At 38.9% G+C, this 19751-nt stretch overlaps 1 protein-coding gene across 1 annotated transcript; it reads right to left on the reverse strand.

The window, feature by feature from the left end:
* Window positions 1–1070: 1070 nt before the first annotated feature.
* LOC134173926 (WD repeat and coiled-coil-containing protein-like) lies at window positions 1071–17620 on the reverse strand. The gene is made up of 3 exons (XM_062638423.1): window positions 15687–17620; window positions 6249–6369; window positions 1071–2028 (listed from the first exon to the last, which is right to left on the reverse strand). The coding sequence occupies exons 1-3, from the start codon at window positions 17586–17588 to the stop codon at window positions 1862–1864; spliced, it is 2190 nt and encodes a 729-aa protein (XP_062494407.1). The 5' UTR covers window positions 17589–17620; the 3' UTR covers window positions 1071–1861.
* Window positions 17621–19751: the final 2131 nt, after the last annotated feature.

The raw sequence follows: 19751 nt of genomic DNA on the forward strand, positions 1-19751 counted from the left end.
CATATCTGTGCTCTATAAAAAGGTTTGCCATGGTTCCCAGGCAGGAGATAAAAGACTGAGAGTATTAACAAGATCCAAAATATACAGTATGGAAAATAAGTCTTAATAGTAGCTTACATAAGTCTCATCCCTTTTATGTTTCCCTGAGCATATAGGGTGAAGCAGTCATGCCTTTCCATGGTTTCTGTTGGGGCCTGTCCAGCAATACAAAATGCTAGGCTGCACACCCACGGCTGCTCATTACACTTTATCCATCTCTTTCCATTTAGAGGATGAAAAGTTAAGGAGTTCATTCAGTTCTTCAGAGAATCATAGAGTCACAGAATGGTTTGAGTTGGAAGGAACTTTCAATACCATTCGGTTCCAACCCCCACTTCCATGAGCAGGGACGCCTTTCACTAGACCAAGTTGATCAAAGTCCTGTCCAGCCTGGCCTTGAACACTGCCAGGGATGGGGCAGCCACAGCTCCTCTGGGCAGCCTGTGCCAGAGCCTCACCACCCTCACAGGGAAGAATTTCTTCCTAATATCTAATCTAAATCTCCCCTCTTTCAGTTTAAAGCTGTTCTCCTTGTCCTGTCCCTACATGCCCTTGTAAGATGTCTCTCTCCAGGTTTCTTGTTGGCCCTCTGAGGGTGCTCTGAGGTCTCCCTGGAGCCTTCCCTTCTCCAGCTCTCTCAGCCTGCCTCCATAGCAGAGGTGCTCCAGCCCTCACAGCATCTTTGTGGCCTCCTCTGGACTTGCTCCAACAGCTCCACATCCTTCTTAGGTTGGGGCTAAACACAGTACTGTGGGTGGGGTCTCATGAGAACAAAGTGGAAGGGGAGAGTCATCTCCCTCAACCTGCTGGTCACACTTCTTCCCTCATGCATTTTTCTGTCACAATAATCATGATAGTTTCATTTTCACAAATCTGTCTGCCTGCTTCTTGGTTGTATCTGTGTTTCCTCTTGTCTCTGAGCATGGGGTTAATCTGACTAAATGTAAATGTGTTTAAACTAGTTACCTTAGCTTGCTTTTGCAGTCAGTGGCAAGGAATAGGCACTTATTTACTTATTTACTTACTAGAAATGGTTCACCACAATCAGTTTTAGAAATCTATGTTAGGGCATTAGTAATCTGCTGTAGAAGTGCTTTTGTTTTTTTGACTGATCATGCAGGAGCCTGGATGACAAGTTCAATGTAGACACCTGTGTTCAGCCAAATGAAATTTATGTTCAATGTCATTGAACTTTAATTTATGTTGTAAGGTATTTTCTTTTCTGTGTGCATATATAAATCTATGTACTGTGTAAGACACTGACAGGAGACACTGATGCAGCCTTTTTAGTAATGGAACATTTTCATACAAAAATGAAGCATCTCTGGAAAGTTGCAGGTTTCCATGGGATCCAGCTGGAACAGAGAAGAGAGCCTGAAGCAGTTTTCTTTTTTTTTTTTCCTTTCCTAGTTTTCCTTAATGAATATAAATACTCTTTAGTTGTATTTTCTTCAGCTTTTGTGTGGACCATGCACCTGTATTAGCTAGATTTGTTGTTCCTGCGTGATTTTTAGCATAATATAGTTTCTCCAAGAACATCCTGACCACAACTAAAGTAGAGGCTAGTCTCTTTGCTTCAGTTCACTGGCAGCCATTAGTGACCACAGTTGTGGTAAACTTCACTCTAGGTCTCATCCTTCACAACAAATCATGAGGGTCCAGCCAACCCTAGGATTTAGCTATAGTGTAACCATGCCATGGATTTTAGTTAAAATAAATTGACAGTATTGAAGACAGCTTCCTAGTCACTCAGTTTCTGACACTGCGGAATGTCTCTGTATCATAGTAGACAAGAAGGTCATTAGCTGTCTTTGTTCAGAAATTATGTCACTCTGCTTGGTGGTCGACTTGAAATGCTTTTTTTGTAGGAGTGATCTCCGCAGACTTCTGAACTGTCAGTTCCATCCCTTATGATTATCTCTTGTGCTGCTTTGAATATTAATGGCACAAAGCCATCCTTGTCTGCAGTGAGAACAATCCAAGAAGAGCCTACAAAAAATAAGCAAAAAAAGAACATAAGTGCACTGCTCTGGTTACATAAAATGTACAAGCACGTTTTAAAAAGCCAGCCAGCATGCGAGCAGGGCAGCCTGTCTTTTTGTGCACTAAAGCCTTATTACGCTAATGACATTAAGGTCTGACAATCCATGCTGAACACACCTTCATGTAAATGCAAAGAGAGGCTAAATGAAACGTCTTGAAAGGTTTGAGGCATTTTGTCCCTTATTTAAATTAGGTTGAAAAACAAGGTGCATCCTTGCTTGTTCTGATGAACAGTAAGTATCTCCATTTTCTGAAAACTCAGCCAGCCTTTCTATGCTGACTTTTATTCTACTGACGTCTACTTCTGCTTATCCATTTTGCTCATCTGCTCTACCCCAATGATGAAGAGATCATAAAAAGTGGAAAAGTTGGCAAAGAAATGATTGTGCTGTATTTGTTCTAGAAGAAAGTAGGGGTTTCCATCTCCTTTACTGTCAAGCCAAGATTGTTCAGTGTTTTCAAATTCATACAGCAAATGGAAGGAAGTTACACCTTGAAGATTTACAAAAGATGTCATGATTTACAAAAGCTGATATAATAAAATTTATTATTTATCAAAACTTCTCATAAAGAGAATGAACAAAATCTGAATGATGTTTTCAATCTTTTTCTTTCCTGAAGTTAAAAAGAGGCAAGATTAGAAACCAAAGACATCAAAATCATTGAAGTTCACTTTATGTATTGCATAGAAGCAGAAAACAAACCTTTCCTGCCCTTGCTTTTTTACTTTCTTTGCAAGTCAGCTTGAAAATGAAGCTATATGTACTGTATATTTTTTTCTAGTGATCCATCTGTTTCTTTTTGGACTGGATATTGCAGTTCTTATATAAAATAGTGAATTCTCTATTTGGCTTTGTTTTCAGTTTGACATTTTATGAAAAAGAAAAAAATCTGTGGCAACTGAAAAGCATTGTGGGAGCCTTTGTATGATGCGTTTTTCTTACAGCCTATGATCCAGTCCTTACAGAGCAGAGGCATTAACTGGAGTATGAGGCAGAGAAAACCCTGATACGTTCTGTTATTGAAATTTTATATTTGGGAAGATAAAGCTGTGTTTCGAAAAGGAGTGTGAAAAAAAGGAACTGTAGAAAATCCAGGGGAACTGTGCTTAATTTTGTCAGTCATGACAAAGCGTGTTCCTGCATGAGACAAGTCTCCCTTCCTTATGCTATTAACAAAGCACTTTTCCAGGCTGCTACTCTATTGCATGTTGTCTTGTCACCTGTTATATCATAAGAAGATTGTCATTCCAAACCATGAGTCTTTAATCTTCTACTCTTAATTCTTTCTTTCTAATTCTGGACAGACTTCAGATTCTGTAAGCTACGGGCCTAAAAGTGAAACTCCTGCTGTCCAAACTGATGGTTGCATTGTTGGTCAAATGTATAAAGCATTTTTGTCAAACTCTTGGGACTTTTTCTTTTCATCTGTTGAAATATTTTGAGTTCTCTGTGTCGTTGATAACACTTGCTTTGAAGGATATCCCACAAAATATTTAAAGGGTGGAAAAACCCTGTATGGAATGTAATACCCCTTTGCTATGGACAATTATTATGATGACACCCTGCTGAAAAGAGAGACTTCTGTGTGCTAATAGCAGGGCACTATATGTCAGGCTGCATTTAGTACAGGTAATGGCATTACAGTCCTGGGCTTAGAGTGCAAACAGTGAGGCCACGTTCATTGCTTGTGTAACTCTAATGATCTTCATAGCCTTGCTGCGGATATTAATTTGGCCTACAGCTGTGAACATTTTTCCCCCAGTATATTCAAGTTTAAGTGTTTATTCAAAGTAAAAAATGCCAGGCTGTCACTGTAATATGAGCACACTTTTCATTACATCCCCTTTAATTATATAGTATTAAAGGATGGGAATGGTATTTTTAAACTTCACATTTAATATTCATGCCTTGTGGCAAAGGAAAAATTTAGAAACATAAACCTTTACTGGTCAGAACTGAATAAGAGCTACATAAACTGCTTCTGTCCAAACCTGGTAATTTTGCAAGATTTTGGTGAGTTGTAGAAAGATTCTTGTTTCAGTTTTTCCTCTTGCTGTCAACAGATTCAATTTCAGAAAAGCCAAGCACCCCATTGAACATAAAGAGAGACAATTTATGATGGTTCTGAGACACTGTCTTTTTGGTGTTTCTAAAGTCTAACGCATGAAATTGAGAAGTGATGCTGTGCTAATTAAGTATTACATATTCAACTGTTCTGTAGAGCTGAATATAGGTTTTCTCAGGCCCATATTATCTTCATACCAAAATCTAAGCCTCTTTTTTTCATTATGGGCATTTGTTTCCAAAATTAAGAGCTGGAAGTACAGGCCAAAAACAGTATCCTCCTTGTCCTGCAAAGCTGCACTGTGTTATTTCAGGAGCCTACTGGGAAACGTCTCAGGCCTCAAGAGCAAGCAGAGTTTTTCATATGTGCCTCCACTGCACTGTACAGGTGAGAGAGAATGCTGACAAAAATACAAACCCTGCATATCCTTATCTTCTGGAACAACTCTCTGAAACTGCTGTAAACCTGGGGAAAACTGAAATGGCCAAATGTGTCTTAAATAAAGGCAGCTTCCCTGATCTGTACTGTAGTTGTAGCCCCTTTCCTTCAGCCTTGTGGTTTCATCAACAAGGAGATAAACAGAATCTGAATGGCAGAATAGTGCGTATTTTGCATTTCTTTCTTCCAACTGTCGAATGTGCCAGCACCAGTAACGTCCCAGGCCTGGTTTCTTTTTCACCAGTAAGCCTGTTATTTCAAAGTCTGGTATGTAACTGTTACTAGTTAGAAAACTACAGCTTAGAATATTACTTTTTTCTTTTTTCTTTTTTTTTTCTTTCTTCGTAGAATCATTGAATCACAAAATGGTTTGGGTTGGAAGGGACCTGCAAGATCATCCAGTTCCACCCCCCCCCTGCCATGGGCAAGGACCCCTCACACTAGACCAGGTTGCTCCAAGCCCTGTCCAACCTGGCCTTGAACACTGACAGGGACGGGGCAGCCACAGCTTAGCCTCACCACCCTCAGCGGGAAAAACTTCCTAATATCTATTCTGAATCTCCCCTCTGTCAGGTTAAAGCCATTCCCCCTTGTCTTGTCACTACAGGCCCTTGTGTAAAGTTCCTCTTTGTATTTTATGTCAGCCCCTTTAGGCACTGGAAGCTGCTCTAAGGTCTCCCTGGAGCCTTCTCACAGCCTGTCTCCATAGCAGAGGTGCTCCAGCCCTCTGAGCATCTTCGTGGTCTCCTCTGGCCTTGCTCCAACAGGTCCAAGCCCTTCCCACATTGGGGTCCCCAGAGTTGCAAGTGGGGTCTCACCAGAGTGGAGTAGAGGGGGAGAATCACCTCCTTTGACCTGATGGTCACACTTCTGGTGCACCCCAGCAAATGGTTGGCTTTCTGGGCTTCAGGTGCCCATTGCCAGGTCATGTTGCACTTCTCGTCCACCAGCACCCCCAGGTCCTTCTCCTCAGGGCTGCTTTTACTCCAGTCTTCACCCAGCCTTTATTTATGCCTGGTTGCTTTCACCAACTGTTCAATTCATTTCTCATAAGACAGAGTATACTGATTAAGCCAATATGTCTCAGCCTGTCAGGGGCTAAGGCAAGGGATGAGACAGAGTAATTTATGGATCTGTCAGTGTGGAAACCTTGAAAGGAGATCATAATTATAGCCAGCTACTATGTACTGTAAGATCATAATATACGTAGACCCTGATGAGGAAAGCCACCTGAAGCATTGTACAGAAATGGCTAAAAAATAACAGTATGTGTGCTGCTGAGAAGGTAGCATATGTGAGAATACAGTGACAAGGTAATTCTGTTGTCAGGTCTGGAACATGCTTGTAAAGATGGGCAAAGCAAAATGCCAAAAGGTGCCAAGGAAGCATTTCTATTTTTAGGTAACACAGCATACTGATTATTTTCTCAGCCTTCCTCTAATCTAACATATTATTCTGATAATGGGTAGTTCTGCAGTTACTTAGCATTTAAGTGATTTCAAGACACTCTGCCATATTTCAGGCAAAGGAAAACACACACTTATCAAAAAAAAAATTAGCTATCTCAGTTTATTACAGCATGGGGTTATTATTCTACCATAAATGCCTTTTACATTAAAAATCCCAGGTGAAAGCAGATACCAGAAATAAAAAGAACATACCGTGCTTCATTTCAATAACAGGCAGATCAAACAGCTGCTGGACTAAATTCAAAGGGATCTTGCCATCACAGAGGAGAACATCTTTTGTTTCTTCAGAAACCGCTCCATTTGAAAAACTTTTCTTCAAATGCATGGGTGTAAAAGAAAAGATCTTGTTAAAGGCTTAGACATTGTGCCTGAGTTCTTTTAACCATTCCTCTGCCCTTACTCCTTTTGGTTCTTTAGCAGTTTGTTTTTTTTCCTTGTCTATGTTTGCTACAATTTATAGATGACACCATGACACCATCCTGCAGTGAAATTCTAAGCACAAACTCTTAGTCCCAGGTGAAGAGGAATACGACTCTTTGCTTTTTGCACTTACGCAGCTCAAAATTACATCAGCCCTGTATGTCATGTATCAGTTCATGTACGTATGTGGCCGTGGGGCCTTTCTGCCTGAAGAGTCAATTCAGTGGAAGGAAATACATGACACCTGGAATGAAGTTGTCCAAGATGCTACCAGAGCAAATGAGTAATCTGCTCAGTTTCAGTTGTATGTGTGGGTGGGTTTGATAGTCGCTGATCAGCTATTTCACCCCTCAGTTCTGGCACAGAGAGAATTGCAGAGAGACTGGGCATAGCAATAGTCTCTCCAAAAAGCTGTCATAACAAAGCAGCTTGGGAATCCTGTGACTTTCTTTGAGAGAGAAGGAATGTATGGATTTACAGCCCTGGAATTTGCTCTGCCATTCACTAAAAGAACACACACATACAAAGGTGCTTCATGACGTTTAGCTGGCCTTGAGAATCGATAACCTCATGTTCCATCATTCTGATTACTGCAAAGTGCAAGGACCACAAAATGGTTGAGCTAATGTGATTATGGAGTAGATATATATTTGCATTGAGATTTTCCTATCGGCTATCATTTGAAAGTTGTTTTAGCATTAAAATTTTCCAGAGACTCAATGCCATTATAAAATATATGTGAATTGGACATTTTCGTCTGGATAATCTTGTTATACTTTGTCCTCTGAATTTCATTTTGTTCTTTCCTCTCCATAATTACCACCTATGTAGTTCCCATGTGTTATGGTTTGGTTTTTATTCCTTTGGCAACTCTTATGTTTGCAATAAACCCAGATTTAACAGATTTTATTTGTTCTTTGAATTAACAGTTTTACTTATCCCATCTCCTAGACCTTTCTGTTTTGCACATTCAGAAGGGATTCAAGTTAACATTTTAGAATGGATTGAGAAGATGTCATCTATTCTAACTCCTGTTTTAGTCCTGCCTTTTCTGTGTCTATTTCATGTCCTTTCTTGCTATACGAAATGCTGAATGAATTCACGACATCATATATTTCTGTGCAGAATAATCTAACCTTTGACTAAATAAATGTCTTTTTTAATGCTTATCTGTTTTCTAATTGTGCTGTCTTTTGACTAATTCACTCTCTCAGTGAGTGTGCCTTTTTTCTGCCATGTAATGTGTAACAACCTTTCTAGATCGATCACTTTCCTTTTTCTGTACATAATACATGTGCCACACTGGATTCTGCAAATGCGAATGTCTGCCAACCTCATGCAAAAGTATTTTTTTCCCCCTTCTCTCATAAATAGGCCGTGCAGCTAGACTATGGATGGTTATTTATTTATGTATTAGGATTGACTGAAGATGTCAGAACTGTATGGATATATTTCTGTTAAAAGTGTAAGCTTCCCAGCTTTCAAAGGTCTTCTCATCCCTTTCCACATTCGAAACAACCAGAAATTAGTTGCTGCGTAATTAATAAGGAATTCATCAATGAAGTGTATTTTTTTGTTGTCATAAACCTATAGTAACTTTTTATTACAGCTGTAACTATATAACAGAATTTCTTTGTCATTTTTACGTCTCTTCAAATTATATAGTAGTATATTCTATAGAACCTAAATGCATTTAAAACTCAATGGGCTCAAAACTACATGTTCAGCAGTAACAACTACTACATTTTCCTGAAATCAGGTTGAAATAGCAGAGTTTATTCAAACTTGTACTTCAATTAATAAATTACAGTAAAAGGTGGGCTGTAAAGAATACAAGTACATTGTCTTGACCCAAGTGGTTCACTTTTTCACGTAGATATGCTTTAACTCAAAATTAACAAGAAGACAATCTGTATCTGCCTCTGTTGACTTGAAATCACTTAAATGGAAATCTATACTAAGGATGATTTGTTCTAGTACATTTCCTAGTTAGCCTTGCAAGTTATTGGAACAGCCATTGGAAGTGGAAGATAGTTTTGTATATGCAGAACTAAATGCTATGTATTTTTTTAATCCTAAGCATTTTCTCAAGTACAAAGCTTAAGTTTCGGAGTTGTTTCTTTCATCACTCGTGAGCATTCATATTAGTTATTCTCTCTGTCTTTGTCATATGCTTCTGTTTATGATGATAAATGTAATCATCTTTACATTTATTTTTGTCTGCTGGCAAATTCTGTCAAGTCAAGAATCTTTCTCTGTTTTAATCCTCTAATTATTTTGTCTTTTTTAGTTTAAGTGATGATAACATGCCTTTAATGTTTAGTTTAAATGATGATAACATGCCTTCTCTTTGAGGAATATGTTCACAAACATCATAACATGGGTTAACTGATTCAAACTCGTCTGCTTTTGAGAGGCAGGTAACTGTTAGTATTCCCTTTTTACAGATGATCAAACCATTACACAGGAAGATTAAGAGATTTACGCAAGGTCATGGAAGTAATTTGTGACAGTTATAAATACAAATAAAATCTCACCTTAGTACTTCCTATTTTCATGCCTTAAACCAAAGACAATTTTCTAGTCAAATCTACTTTTAATCCATGTCTTCCCAAAATATGTGATGGTTTTGCTTTGTTGCTGTTTATCTCCAGTAGGAGCCAGAGGGCTTGCAATTCTCACGTTAAAATCCCTTAATGTTAGTTGTTTTATCCTAAACCAAAGTTTATTGGTAGACTAAGAGCATATTAATCACAGAGAAAACAAACAGATTTCCACTTATGTGAGAGGATATTTTCAGATTAAGTTCTTTAGCCAGCCTGCTGCAGTATGCGAAGTACAACTCTCCCTCAACAAAATCCAACAGAAAGAAACCACCGATTCAATAATTGTTTTCCTTCACCCATGTCAGCTTGCCCCTTGATCAGAATTTATAGCTTATAAATTCTGATCATGACAGATTAGAATTTATGTCTATAAATCTGGGTCTTCTGGGCAGCAGCCAGACCATCGCAGCATTGCCAAATTGTCTTTCAAAACTCATGTTTTGGAATGCAGATATATTGGAGAAGAAAATAATTTCCTAAGGCAAAAAGGGTTCCCGGATTAGATGTTGTACACCAGAAGACCGCATGATAAATAAACATGTCTTTTGTCACTTTCTTGAGCCCCACTGTCAGCTAGTTCTGCCTCTTGACCTTTTTCACTATTTATCTTGTGTTTCCTCATGTACTGCTTACACCTGTCTGAATGCTGAAATCATCTTCATGAATTTGAATTCAATGACTGATGAAACAGTGAGGTAAATATGAATATGCTACTAATCAGAATTGGTTTTACTAATTCTGGGTAAGTAACGGATTTTGCAGTTTGAATGTGCCATGCAAGTGGATGTAGGAATGTAAAACATCTTCCAGGTGAGGCCTCACATCTGTGTTGCCCAGTATGGCATTACTTTACTGGGTTTACCTTGCCAGTGTACCCACAGACTGCTTTGTTCCTTTCTTAAGCACGTTTTTTATTCATAGTCATCTTGTAGTCACTTAACACATGCAATCTTTTGTCATTCATGGTTGTTTCCAGCTAATGAATATCCAGTTTATAGGAGAAATTCCTTCTATTAATCCTGGAATATATCACTGTACACTTCACATTAGTTCATTTCAGTCCTTTTTTTTTTTAAATTCTAGATGCTAAAGTCATCAAATTACAGGTGTGATATCCTGATCCTCTATTGAGAATACTACTGACTTTATGCCACACACAGATTTTGTTGGCATATCTCATCAAATCATTAATGAAACTTTTAGATTAGCTTGAAGATCAATCATGAGAAAATCCACTAGTAAATTTCTTCCATTTTCTTTGATATTACTTTAATTGTCTACTGTCTTCCTTCCAGCTAATTCCTTAACCATCTTACATATCTTCTATTAATCCCTATTCTCTGTTGTTGAACAAATAATTTCCCCTGTGGCATGATTTCTAGTAGTGTACTGTATTACAGGTATTTCAAATATTCTCGATGTCCTTTGTGTCAATAACCTGTTCTTCTATAAAGGAAAGGTATCCAGGTAGTCACTCACAGCTCTGCACTGTAAGATGAATGGTGCTGTAGTGCCAGAACTCTGTTTTCATTTTCCTAAACCCTCGATTTCAGTTCTTTGTGTTGTGCTTCAGTGGGATGTCAGTTTTGATACCTTAGTACTCATTAGCTTGCTTTTGCCTTGCCCTCACATACATTGTGAAGGATGAAAAAGATCTAGTAAACTAAATAGACATGGGGTTCTGGTCCAGGGGACAATGGAAAGCCATGTTAGATGGCTAATTGAGGAGGAATGAGAACCATGATTTTTGACATTCAAAGTACTGTGTTTCATTATGCCTTGTGCAGCATTGCCATGGGTAGTATTAATTAGGTTTGGCAGCCTACAATGCTCTGCATTTCCTGTCATGATTTCCACTGTGGCTGTGATTTCTGATTGATTTTTGCTGGATCCTGATGTTATTTTGGCGGAGTTCTTAATATCTAAGCTTGTCCTTATGTGGGACATTCCAATTGCAAACCTAATTAAGATGTCAGAGAAGCATAAGCCTGTAAAACATTTACATTGGAAGAGATCTGATGTGCTCGTGGGTGCTTAAATCCCAGTGCAGTTTGCATTTATGCACGTTGGCATTTCAGGTGATATGTTAGGATTTCTCTACACTTGGCTCCCTGTTGATAGTTCTGCAACTACTGGTTCAGGTTGATTGTCTTTTAAGACATACCCTTTGTCTTCATGCTTGTGCTTTCATGATGATTGTTTTCAGTGTGGATTTTTGTTTTTTTAAACTCAGTTATTTACTTTCATTGTATAGTGTGAAAACTTGGATTAATTTTTGACATTACATGTGCAATGTCCTCTTGCAGCCCAGAAAGCCAACTGTATGCTGGGCTGCACTGCAAGAAGTGTGACCAGCAGGTCGAGGGAGGTGATTCTCCCCCTCTACTTTGCTCTGGTGAGACCCCACCTGCAGTACTGCATCCAGCTCTGGGGCACCAGCATAAGAAGGAAGTGGATGTGTTGGAGCAAGTCCAGAGGAGGCCACAAAGATGCTCAGAGGGCTGGAGCACCTCTGCTACGGAGACATGCTGAGAGAGCTGGGCTTGTTCAGCCTGGAGAAGGGAAGGCTCCAGGGAGACCTTAGACCAGCTTCCAGTGCCTAAAGAGCATGATGAGAAATCTGGAGGGGGACTTTTTATAAGGACATGGAGTGACAGGACAAGGGGGAATGGCTTTAACCTAAAAGACTGTAAATTTAGATTAGATATTAGGAATACGTTCTTTAGTGTGAGTGTGGTGAGGCACTGGCACAGGTTGCCCAGAGAAGTCGTGGTTGCCCCATCCGTGGCAGTGTTCAATGCCAGGTTGGACAGTGCTTTGAGAAACCTGGTCTAGTGGAAAGTGTCCCTGCCCATGAAAGGGGAGTTGAAACTCAATGGCCTTGCAGGTCGCTTCCAACACAAACCATTTTGTGATACGGTTCTATGATATTCCTTTTCTTGTGCATCTATATATCCGACAAAGAAATACCCTGCTTTAATAAAAGTTACTGTGTCTCATGTACAAAGCCTGCTTGTCTGCTTTTGATCAGTCTCAGAACATTGTTACCGGAATTTGTTTTTAACAAATTCCTCAACCTTTGCACAAAATGTTACCTCTGCATTAATCACACCTTCTCTTGACTACTGCAGGTCTTTCTTTTACAGTCATCCTAAATCTCTTCCTTCTAACTTTAGGATGGCTGACCAGTTTCTTACTCCAGGGAGCAGTCAAATCGCCTTTCTCTTGCATTATTTTCATGAGTTACTTTCTATTGCTCAACCCAAGTCAAAATTGCCCCTTGTATTTCAGACGGGTTCATGGTCTTATTACAGTGGATCATTGCAGCCTGGTCTTTGCTCGTTTACTGTGCCACCCTTATTTCCCCCTTCTTTATTTCATGGATTTCTATCAGAAGAACTTTATTGCCATATGTTTGGATCCTTTCTATTTATCTCAGAGCTCTGTGTAGAAAAATTGTTTCTTTTATAGCTGACCTTGGCAATAAAGTTTCCCATAGTAAATTGTATGAAGATGCTATAAAAGTATAAATTGACTTGTATACAATTATTGGTGAGTGCTAAGAAAAGGAAATCATTGTGACTAATTGCTGAAAAGATAGTTGTTTCCTGTTTAATTCTGCAATATATGCTCTCAGTGACATATGACTTTTGACATAATACTGCTTGTGAGCAAAATGTTTCAAGATATTCTTCAGATTAAGATGAATCTTACTCCTCCTGGAGAGTTTGCCTAAATGCCATTAATTTCAAATCCAGATTGGCTTTATTTCCACTGTAATTAGCTTTTGAATGAGACTAGTTTAAATATTCTGCAGCTGTTTCTTTTCTGGGGGAAAAGGCTGATAAAAGTATCTTTCTGCAAAATGAAACAGAAACAAATCTGTGACAGATCCTTATCTCTTCTTTGTTTTGGGGCTTGTTTTTTTTTTCTAAATAATATCCTTTTACTGCATTTGTCTGTCTGCCCTCCCACACTATCCTGAATCACAAGTCTGTATGTGATGAAAGAGCAATAATATTTGCTTTTCAGGGTTGAATGATCAAGTCACCTCTTGTGGTTGAATGTTATTACACAAATGATAGTGCAGTGACATTTCCAAAGTGTGAGTGATCATGTTTTTCTTTTATAGCTATGGGCTCCAAATTCTGGTAGTGCTGCATGCACGTGACTTCAGAGGAGTTATAGGTAGGCTAGCAGTACAGAATAAACAAAGGTTTTGAGGACTATTTAGTGAGCAGACATTATGAATTCTTAAGCAATACACATTCTGCTTTATATTAGGGTTTTCTAAGGAGAACTGGAAACATACATAAACACATCAATAATGCTTCTACACAACAGTGTTCATAATTGCCTGTTAATTATTACTACATTTTTATCTATTATGTTTTAAACTTCCTTTTTATGTTTTTAATGCATAAATATGGTTATGCAGTAGTGATCATTATATTTTATAGTACAATAGATTTCTCAGTCAAGATTGAGCCTCTGCTGTCCTGGGGATTATATAAACACTTAGGAAGACATGCAGTTGGAACAAAAACCTGAAAGATAATGACTGTATTATTGACTGGACTGCAGTGTTCCTAAAGCTTAGAATGTTTTCCACAGGCTGATATTTCTATCCTAAGGCAATAAAGCTATTTCCTGACTTTTTGCACTGTGAACGCAGAGCCTGGCTGGAACCCACAGCCCAGCTGGTCTCTGAGCTCACAGAGCCCTAATCAAGTCCTGAAGGAGGAACAAGGTTCAGATGTCTGAATCCAAACTAATCAAAACAACTATTTTCTGAGAAAATTATTAGCTGCCTATGAAGCAAATATTTCTGTGTCTGTCTGGAGGCCTTTTTGCCATCAGTCTATTTTCCACTACTTTTTAGCATCATGCTGTGGTCCTGTTAGATTTCAGAAGAGGGTCTGAGCTATGCAAGGCATTAGTTGAGACATACAGAGAAAAGCTGTGTGTGTCGGAAAGGCATTAAGTGGCTCTTTCTGAGTCTCTATAATGTGGTACTAGCAGTGTTTCCTGCTGGCTCAATGTGAAACTAACCTGTTCAGATACATAAGAGTCTTAGTTTCTAAATGCAGTTAGCCTAGCAATATTTTAGAAGCACTAATTATTTTTTTTAATTCAAAGGGAAAAAACAGGATAATGAACTCTTACTGCTCGTGCAAGCAAATGTGCACAGTGACTTCAGATTAATGCTACCTGTCAAAAACAACACTTCTCTTTGGAAAGGTTAATCCAATCAAATCCAAGAGATAGGCCCACTTGCTAAATAAATAACTTGATTTGTGTTAAGATATCAGAATTAATTTGAACATGCTGGAGAACAGAAGGCCTTTCTTCTTGGCAAATAAAATCCTGGATTATTTAAAATAGACATTGCTTCTTTCACCAGAATTAGTATAATGTATTCAAGTTAAATTATTGACTAAAACAGACCAAAAGCTTTGCTTTTATTCAGAGTAGCTAAGATAGTAGAATCTGCTTAAAAGCCAAGTAAACACTTGCTAAAACGTAATGAATATGATGAATTGAGTCACTATTCCCTTAATGAGTGTTTAAGGAGGAGTACTTAGATGTCTGTATGGATTCCTTTAAAGTAAAAGGAAGTCAAATTGTCAAATTTGTTTGAGAAGTACATACTTGAGCATCATCACAATGTAATATATTGCTTTGACATAGTGCTGCTTATGTTGCAGTAGATAAGAACGCATTTATAATTGGCATCTACATCCTGAAAGCTTTAGCAACAATAACACCACCCTCAGCATGACTAAAACTATTATCAATATAATGTTAGTATTACTGCAAGTAATACTAGGAATAATAACTAGAAATAATTACCCAACCTACATTCCGTAGTTGAAATTCTTACTGAAGACAGTAGGAATTTTGCCAAAACAAGGGTGGGATAGGAACATGGCATTTTGACATTCATCTGTTTATTTAAATAAATGATAATTGCATATTGACACATTATTTTTTTCCCCAAAAAGTCTGAAGTGGTGATATGCTTTACAAATTGAGCATGTCTGGCTCTGTGAAGATTAGTGGTGAGAAATTAAAGTAGAAATAGACCAACTTCATGTCTTGCCCATGTAAATTTTCCATAAATGAAGATTCAATACTGTATTTCAGTCTTCACTTGAGTCTAGTTATCTTCAAACTTTGGATTTGAGCTCACGTCTGAATTTGTTATGTTTCTGGTGGACTACTGTAGTCCCCTACTCATAGGCTCATCTCTACACTGAATTAACATATAAACTTTCTGTACATCAGCAACTGTTTGGCTCTATTCTCTGTCTTTGATAGGTGCACACAAAATCAAGCACCCAAGGCAGTTGTGCATAATCAAACAAGAACAGACACAAATCTCCCATGTGAAGTATAGTCTTAAGTTACCCACATCATCCTGAGTTATTGTTTCAATGACACACAGTACCATTTCAGATTAAGCTTGATGCCAGACTCAGGTTACATTTCTCATGGGTTGTTAAGAATAAAACTGCATCCTCTTGATTTAAAGCTAAATAAATACAAGATTGGTCTAAAACTGTATCCCATCACAATTTATTTGAGCTGACAAAAAAGTTACCTGGTAAGTGATGTGAACGACAGGTGGTTCCTGGGAGCATGGATAGGTTAAAGATATCCTCCTCCCATTTTTAGCAAGGTCTTTTATTTCAGAAAGACTCAGTTGTAACTCACTGAAGCTGCCACAAAGTCTCTCTAAATTTCTAGATATGTGACTCATTCCTCTTTCACTTGAAAAATTGTTGTTTTTAGGAGAACTTGATGCTTCTTGGATCACATTCAGCTGCACTTTAGGGGAAGCTGGTCTATTGGAAAGCTGGGTAGGTGTTCCAAAACCAAGAATAGACACTGAACGATTGGTAGGTTCAGCATCCAATGTTTCCAAGGCCACTGAGGGGTCACTTGGGAGCCTTTTTACATCCAGGTCACTCACACTTGATGAAGAGCCCTGCTCATAGCTAGGGTTCTTTATTTCTTCAATGAGTCTTCTCCTGCCACTAGGAGATTGAATAACTGTACTTTTGCTTTGAGGTTGCTCTCCTGTAGCAAGATTCTCAAAGAACTTTCTTTTTCCAGGAATATTAACAGAGGATTCAAAGTTATAGAACATATTCTGTTTAGTCTCTGGTAATGCTGAAGAATCTTCTTCCAGCATCAGTTCTTTGATCATCAGACGCATTACATACCTGTCTGAACTTGAAGATGGAATGAGATTAGGCTCAGGGAACTTCTGCTTGCCAATCAGGATCAATAGGAGTTTGTCTGTCAAAAAACATAGGCCCTTTGGTCTTTCATTTTTTTCCAGCTGGATTTGTTGAATATGAGGCATGCAGGAAGAGGTTACTGAATACACTAAAACAATGTTAGAAGTATTAGAGGCCACTGCCACAATCTGAGCTCTCAGGTCAAAAGCCATTATATCAGGAACTGGAATACCTGGGATGGTGACTTTTCTGGTGGTGGTTACCTTCCTCTCAAAAGTCACCAAGATCAAGTGAGAAGAATCTTGACCATTTGTCATTGCAGAGTCTTTGCATTTCAGAGTGATGAAAGGACCGGGATCAGACCGACGGTGGTTTGCAAGGATATGGGTTAAATCCACAGGACCTGATGAAGAAGAAGCAACTGAATCAACACCTGATCGATCTGAATCTATGGACTTTCTTCGCAGGTCCATGGAGTATTCCTCATCACCAAGCACCAGAGCAGACTGTGAGATTAAAGAACCAGTTTCTGTACCAGGTGGCATATCAAATGCAATGCCTGCATTCAAACCATAGATATTGTCTAAAGGAAGCTCAGTAGCTACAGCAATTTGGAAATCCAGTGTGGCTTCTATAGCACAGATATAACCTCCCACGTCAAAGACAGGGCAAAAGGAGCAGGTATTTAGAGTTTTCTGAGCATCATCCCATATGTAGGAATGCAGGGCACTGCCTATAGCAACTACTAAACGATTACCATCCTTAGTCCAGCAAGCACAGTGGATAAGCCCACTGCTTTTAATATCTGCCTTAACTCTAGTATTATCAGTACGAACAGCATGCAAGACTGAAGCATCTCTTTTCGTAAGCACAGCCAAGACCTCCTTCTTTGGATGCCAGACACAGCCCTGAGAAAGCAGTGGAAACGGCTCACCAATTTCACAAGTCTGGGAAATCAAGGGTTTGTTCTTCTCTGCAGTGCTGTAGCCCAGCTGCCAGACACTAACATGCTTTTTATGCTGAACAGCAAGCAGAGCTGGGGTGTCTGTAGAGCAACATGGGCCCCAGTAAAGCCCATGAACATGTTCAAATTGACCAACAACACTTGAGTCTCCAAACTTTAGCTCTCCTTTGTGATAGTATAAAGCAGTCAGTATCACTTGCTTCCCATCTGTCCAGGCAATTCCATGCACAGGGTGGATGGCTTGATACAAAGCATTGAGGCCAGTTCTCAGCAGCTTTGCCTTTCCCAGCTCCATCTTTTTAAACTTTCTGCCTACTGGTGGTTGTTCCAAAGTAGAGGATCCGTGGAATTCACTTGCAGATCACAACAAGGGATTTTTTCTCATATCTCCTTCCCTTCCCTTCCAGAATCAAGCTGTTTTTTCTGCTGATAATCCAAGAGCCTGCATTGTGAACTCCTTCCCAGTAAGCCTGCAGCTGGTCCTCTAAGTATAAATCCATGTCAAAGCTGCTTTTGCTATGTCTTTTCCTGGGAGGAGTTATCATCTTCATGTGATGGCTAACAGGTTTAACCAATTACTGTACCTTTTCGTAGAAGCCTATTTTTAACTCTTCACTGCTGGGAGTATATTTAAAAATAACATTCTAATACCTTGACCTTCAGAGAATGAAGGTCTTTGGTGAAGGCTGGAGACAGATCATATGCCCAGGTATTAAGCTACAACCTGAAATAATGACCTGACACCTCTGTCAGCCAGCCTTTGAAGGATAAAAGAAGATTTAAACATACCTGAGAGCGGTACAAGACAGACTGCAACCTCTGATGGACAGCATCTTTCAAAAATACAGGATCCTAAGTGCCTATGAAAGTAGAAAAGGGAAATCATGCTCTGTTCTGTTAGTAGTAGCAGAAAATGGAGGAAAGTGAAATTTAAAGAAAAGCAAAATAGACTAAAAGCAAAGACAGCTGATTAGTGTTCATTTTACTAGTACACATTTCCTAGCTACAATTATATGTTGATTTCTTTTTTTGGTGTTCCCAGCCACCTCTACCTGAGGACTGTTCCCTCATCATATAGCCAAAATGCAAAAGAGAAATCCAACATTCTCCTGTTTCCCTAAACTCTGTAGTTTCTACAATATGTAGCATAACATCGTGCAGAGATCTTTGAGCTGACAAAGATCCAACCAGTAAGCTCATATAACACAGCGGGGCCATTCAAGGATACACCACTTTGGTTTGACTCTATTGTTTCAGGACAAGAGCTGGTTCAACTCAGGTGTCTCCATTCTTCCCTCCTCAGCATATCATTTCTGGGGATAATTTGGACAGAGCTCACATATCACTGGATAGAAATTGTTATGGTGAAATTCATTACCTAAATATAAGCAATCATTACTATTTTCATTGCCCTAGGGTATCCGAGATAGCCGCTCTGGGCTGGCAGATATGGCACAGGACTTGCAGAAGAGTAGTGCCATTCTGAAGTGGCAGCTGGCAACAAAGAGATGATCCCTACATAGTCCCTAAACGGTGTAAGACGGTATTAGAAGCTTATTTACAGGTAACTGAATCCCATCCTCAGCATCTCTCCAACATTCTTGTTTTCCCAGCATCTCCTTTCTGCTTTGATTTAATTTTTGTTACATTAAAATCGCTGTTTGCATTAAAAAAATAATGTGAGTAAATTAGACCTGGGCAGAGGTTTACAAATTATGACTATAATCACTATGGTTAAAGATGTAAGACTTAACTATACACATTCTGCATTTTTGGCTGATCTATACTTATATATTTTCATAGTACTACGTGGGAAAAACAGGTCTCCTGTTGAAGTCAGTTGGATCTCTGCTGTAAGAATATTTTTACTATCCTTTGTCCAGGTGTATTTACTGAGGATGGTGAGTACCACTGAAGAACTCCCAAATTCCTGCAAAGTAATCGTATCGTATTCTCGTTCACAGCCACTTGGGTTTTGTAGATTAATTCATGGCAATTACATTCAAAATCAAGATTTTTTAATTTTTTTTTTTTTTGTATTCATCAAGGACAAGCCAATAGCGATGACTGGAATAGGTAAAAATCAAAAGGTTAAATACACAGCTTAGAAGACTTATGCAAGACTCCTAAATTTTGGTCCCCATCTCTGCTTGCAGTGAAATCGTATTTTTTAATGATTTTACCTTACCCACTGCTGACAGAGATGCCCAGGCCGCACTTAAGATGCCACACATACCTGTTTCACAAGGAGCTCTGACTATTCTGTACTTCCTCAAAGTGGTAGCAGGTTTATCGTGTCATATATTACCGGTAGCTATTTACACATAGTAGTTATAATGAATACATTACATTAAAATACAATCCCAGCAGCTCCACAAATTTGCAGAGTCTGTAGAAGATATTTTTGGTTTGCTTTAAAATAATGGTGCTTTGCTGCTTTGCTGTCTTCTGGACGTAT

Source organism: Pezoporus occidentalis, unplaced genomic scaffold (assembly GCF_034315485.1).
Source record: "Pezoporus occidentalis ecotype Australia unplaced genomic scaffold, CSIRO_AGI_Poc_V1 ctg57, whole genome shotgun sequence".
Lineage (NCBI taxonomy): Eukaryota > Metazoa > Chordata > Aves > Psittaciformes > Psittacidae > Pezoporus > Pezoporus occidentalis.

Coding starts and splice junctions, on each gene's coding strand:
- LOC134173926 (XM_062638423.1), bottom strand. CDS start 17,588: ATGGAGCTGGGAAAGGCAAAGCTGCTGAGAACTGGCCTCAATGCTTTG. Junction 6,370..15,686: donor TCGTTCACATCACTTACCAG/GTAACTTTTTTG, acceptor ATGCATTTGAAG/AAAAGTTTTTCAAATGGAGC. Junction 2,029..6,248: donor TGTTATTGAAATGAAGCACG/GTATGTTCTTTT, acceptor TATTTTTTGTAG/GCTCTTCTTGGATTGTTCTC.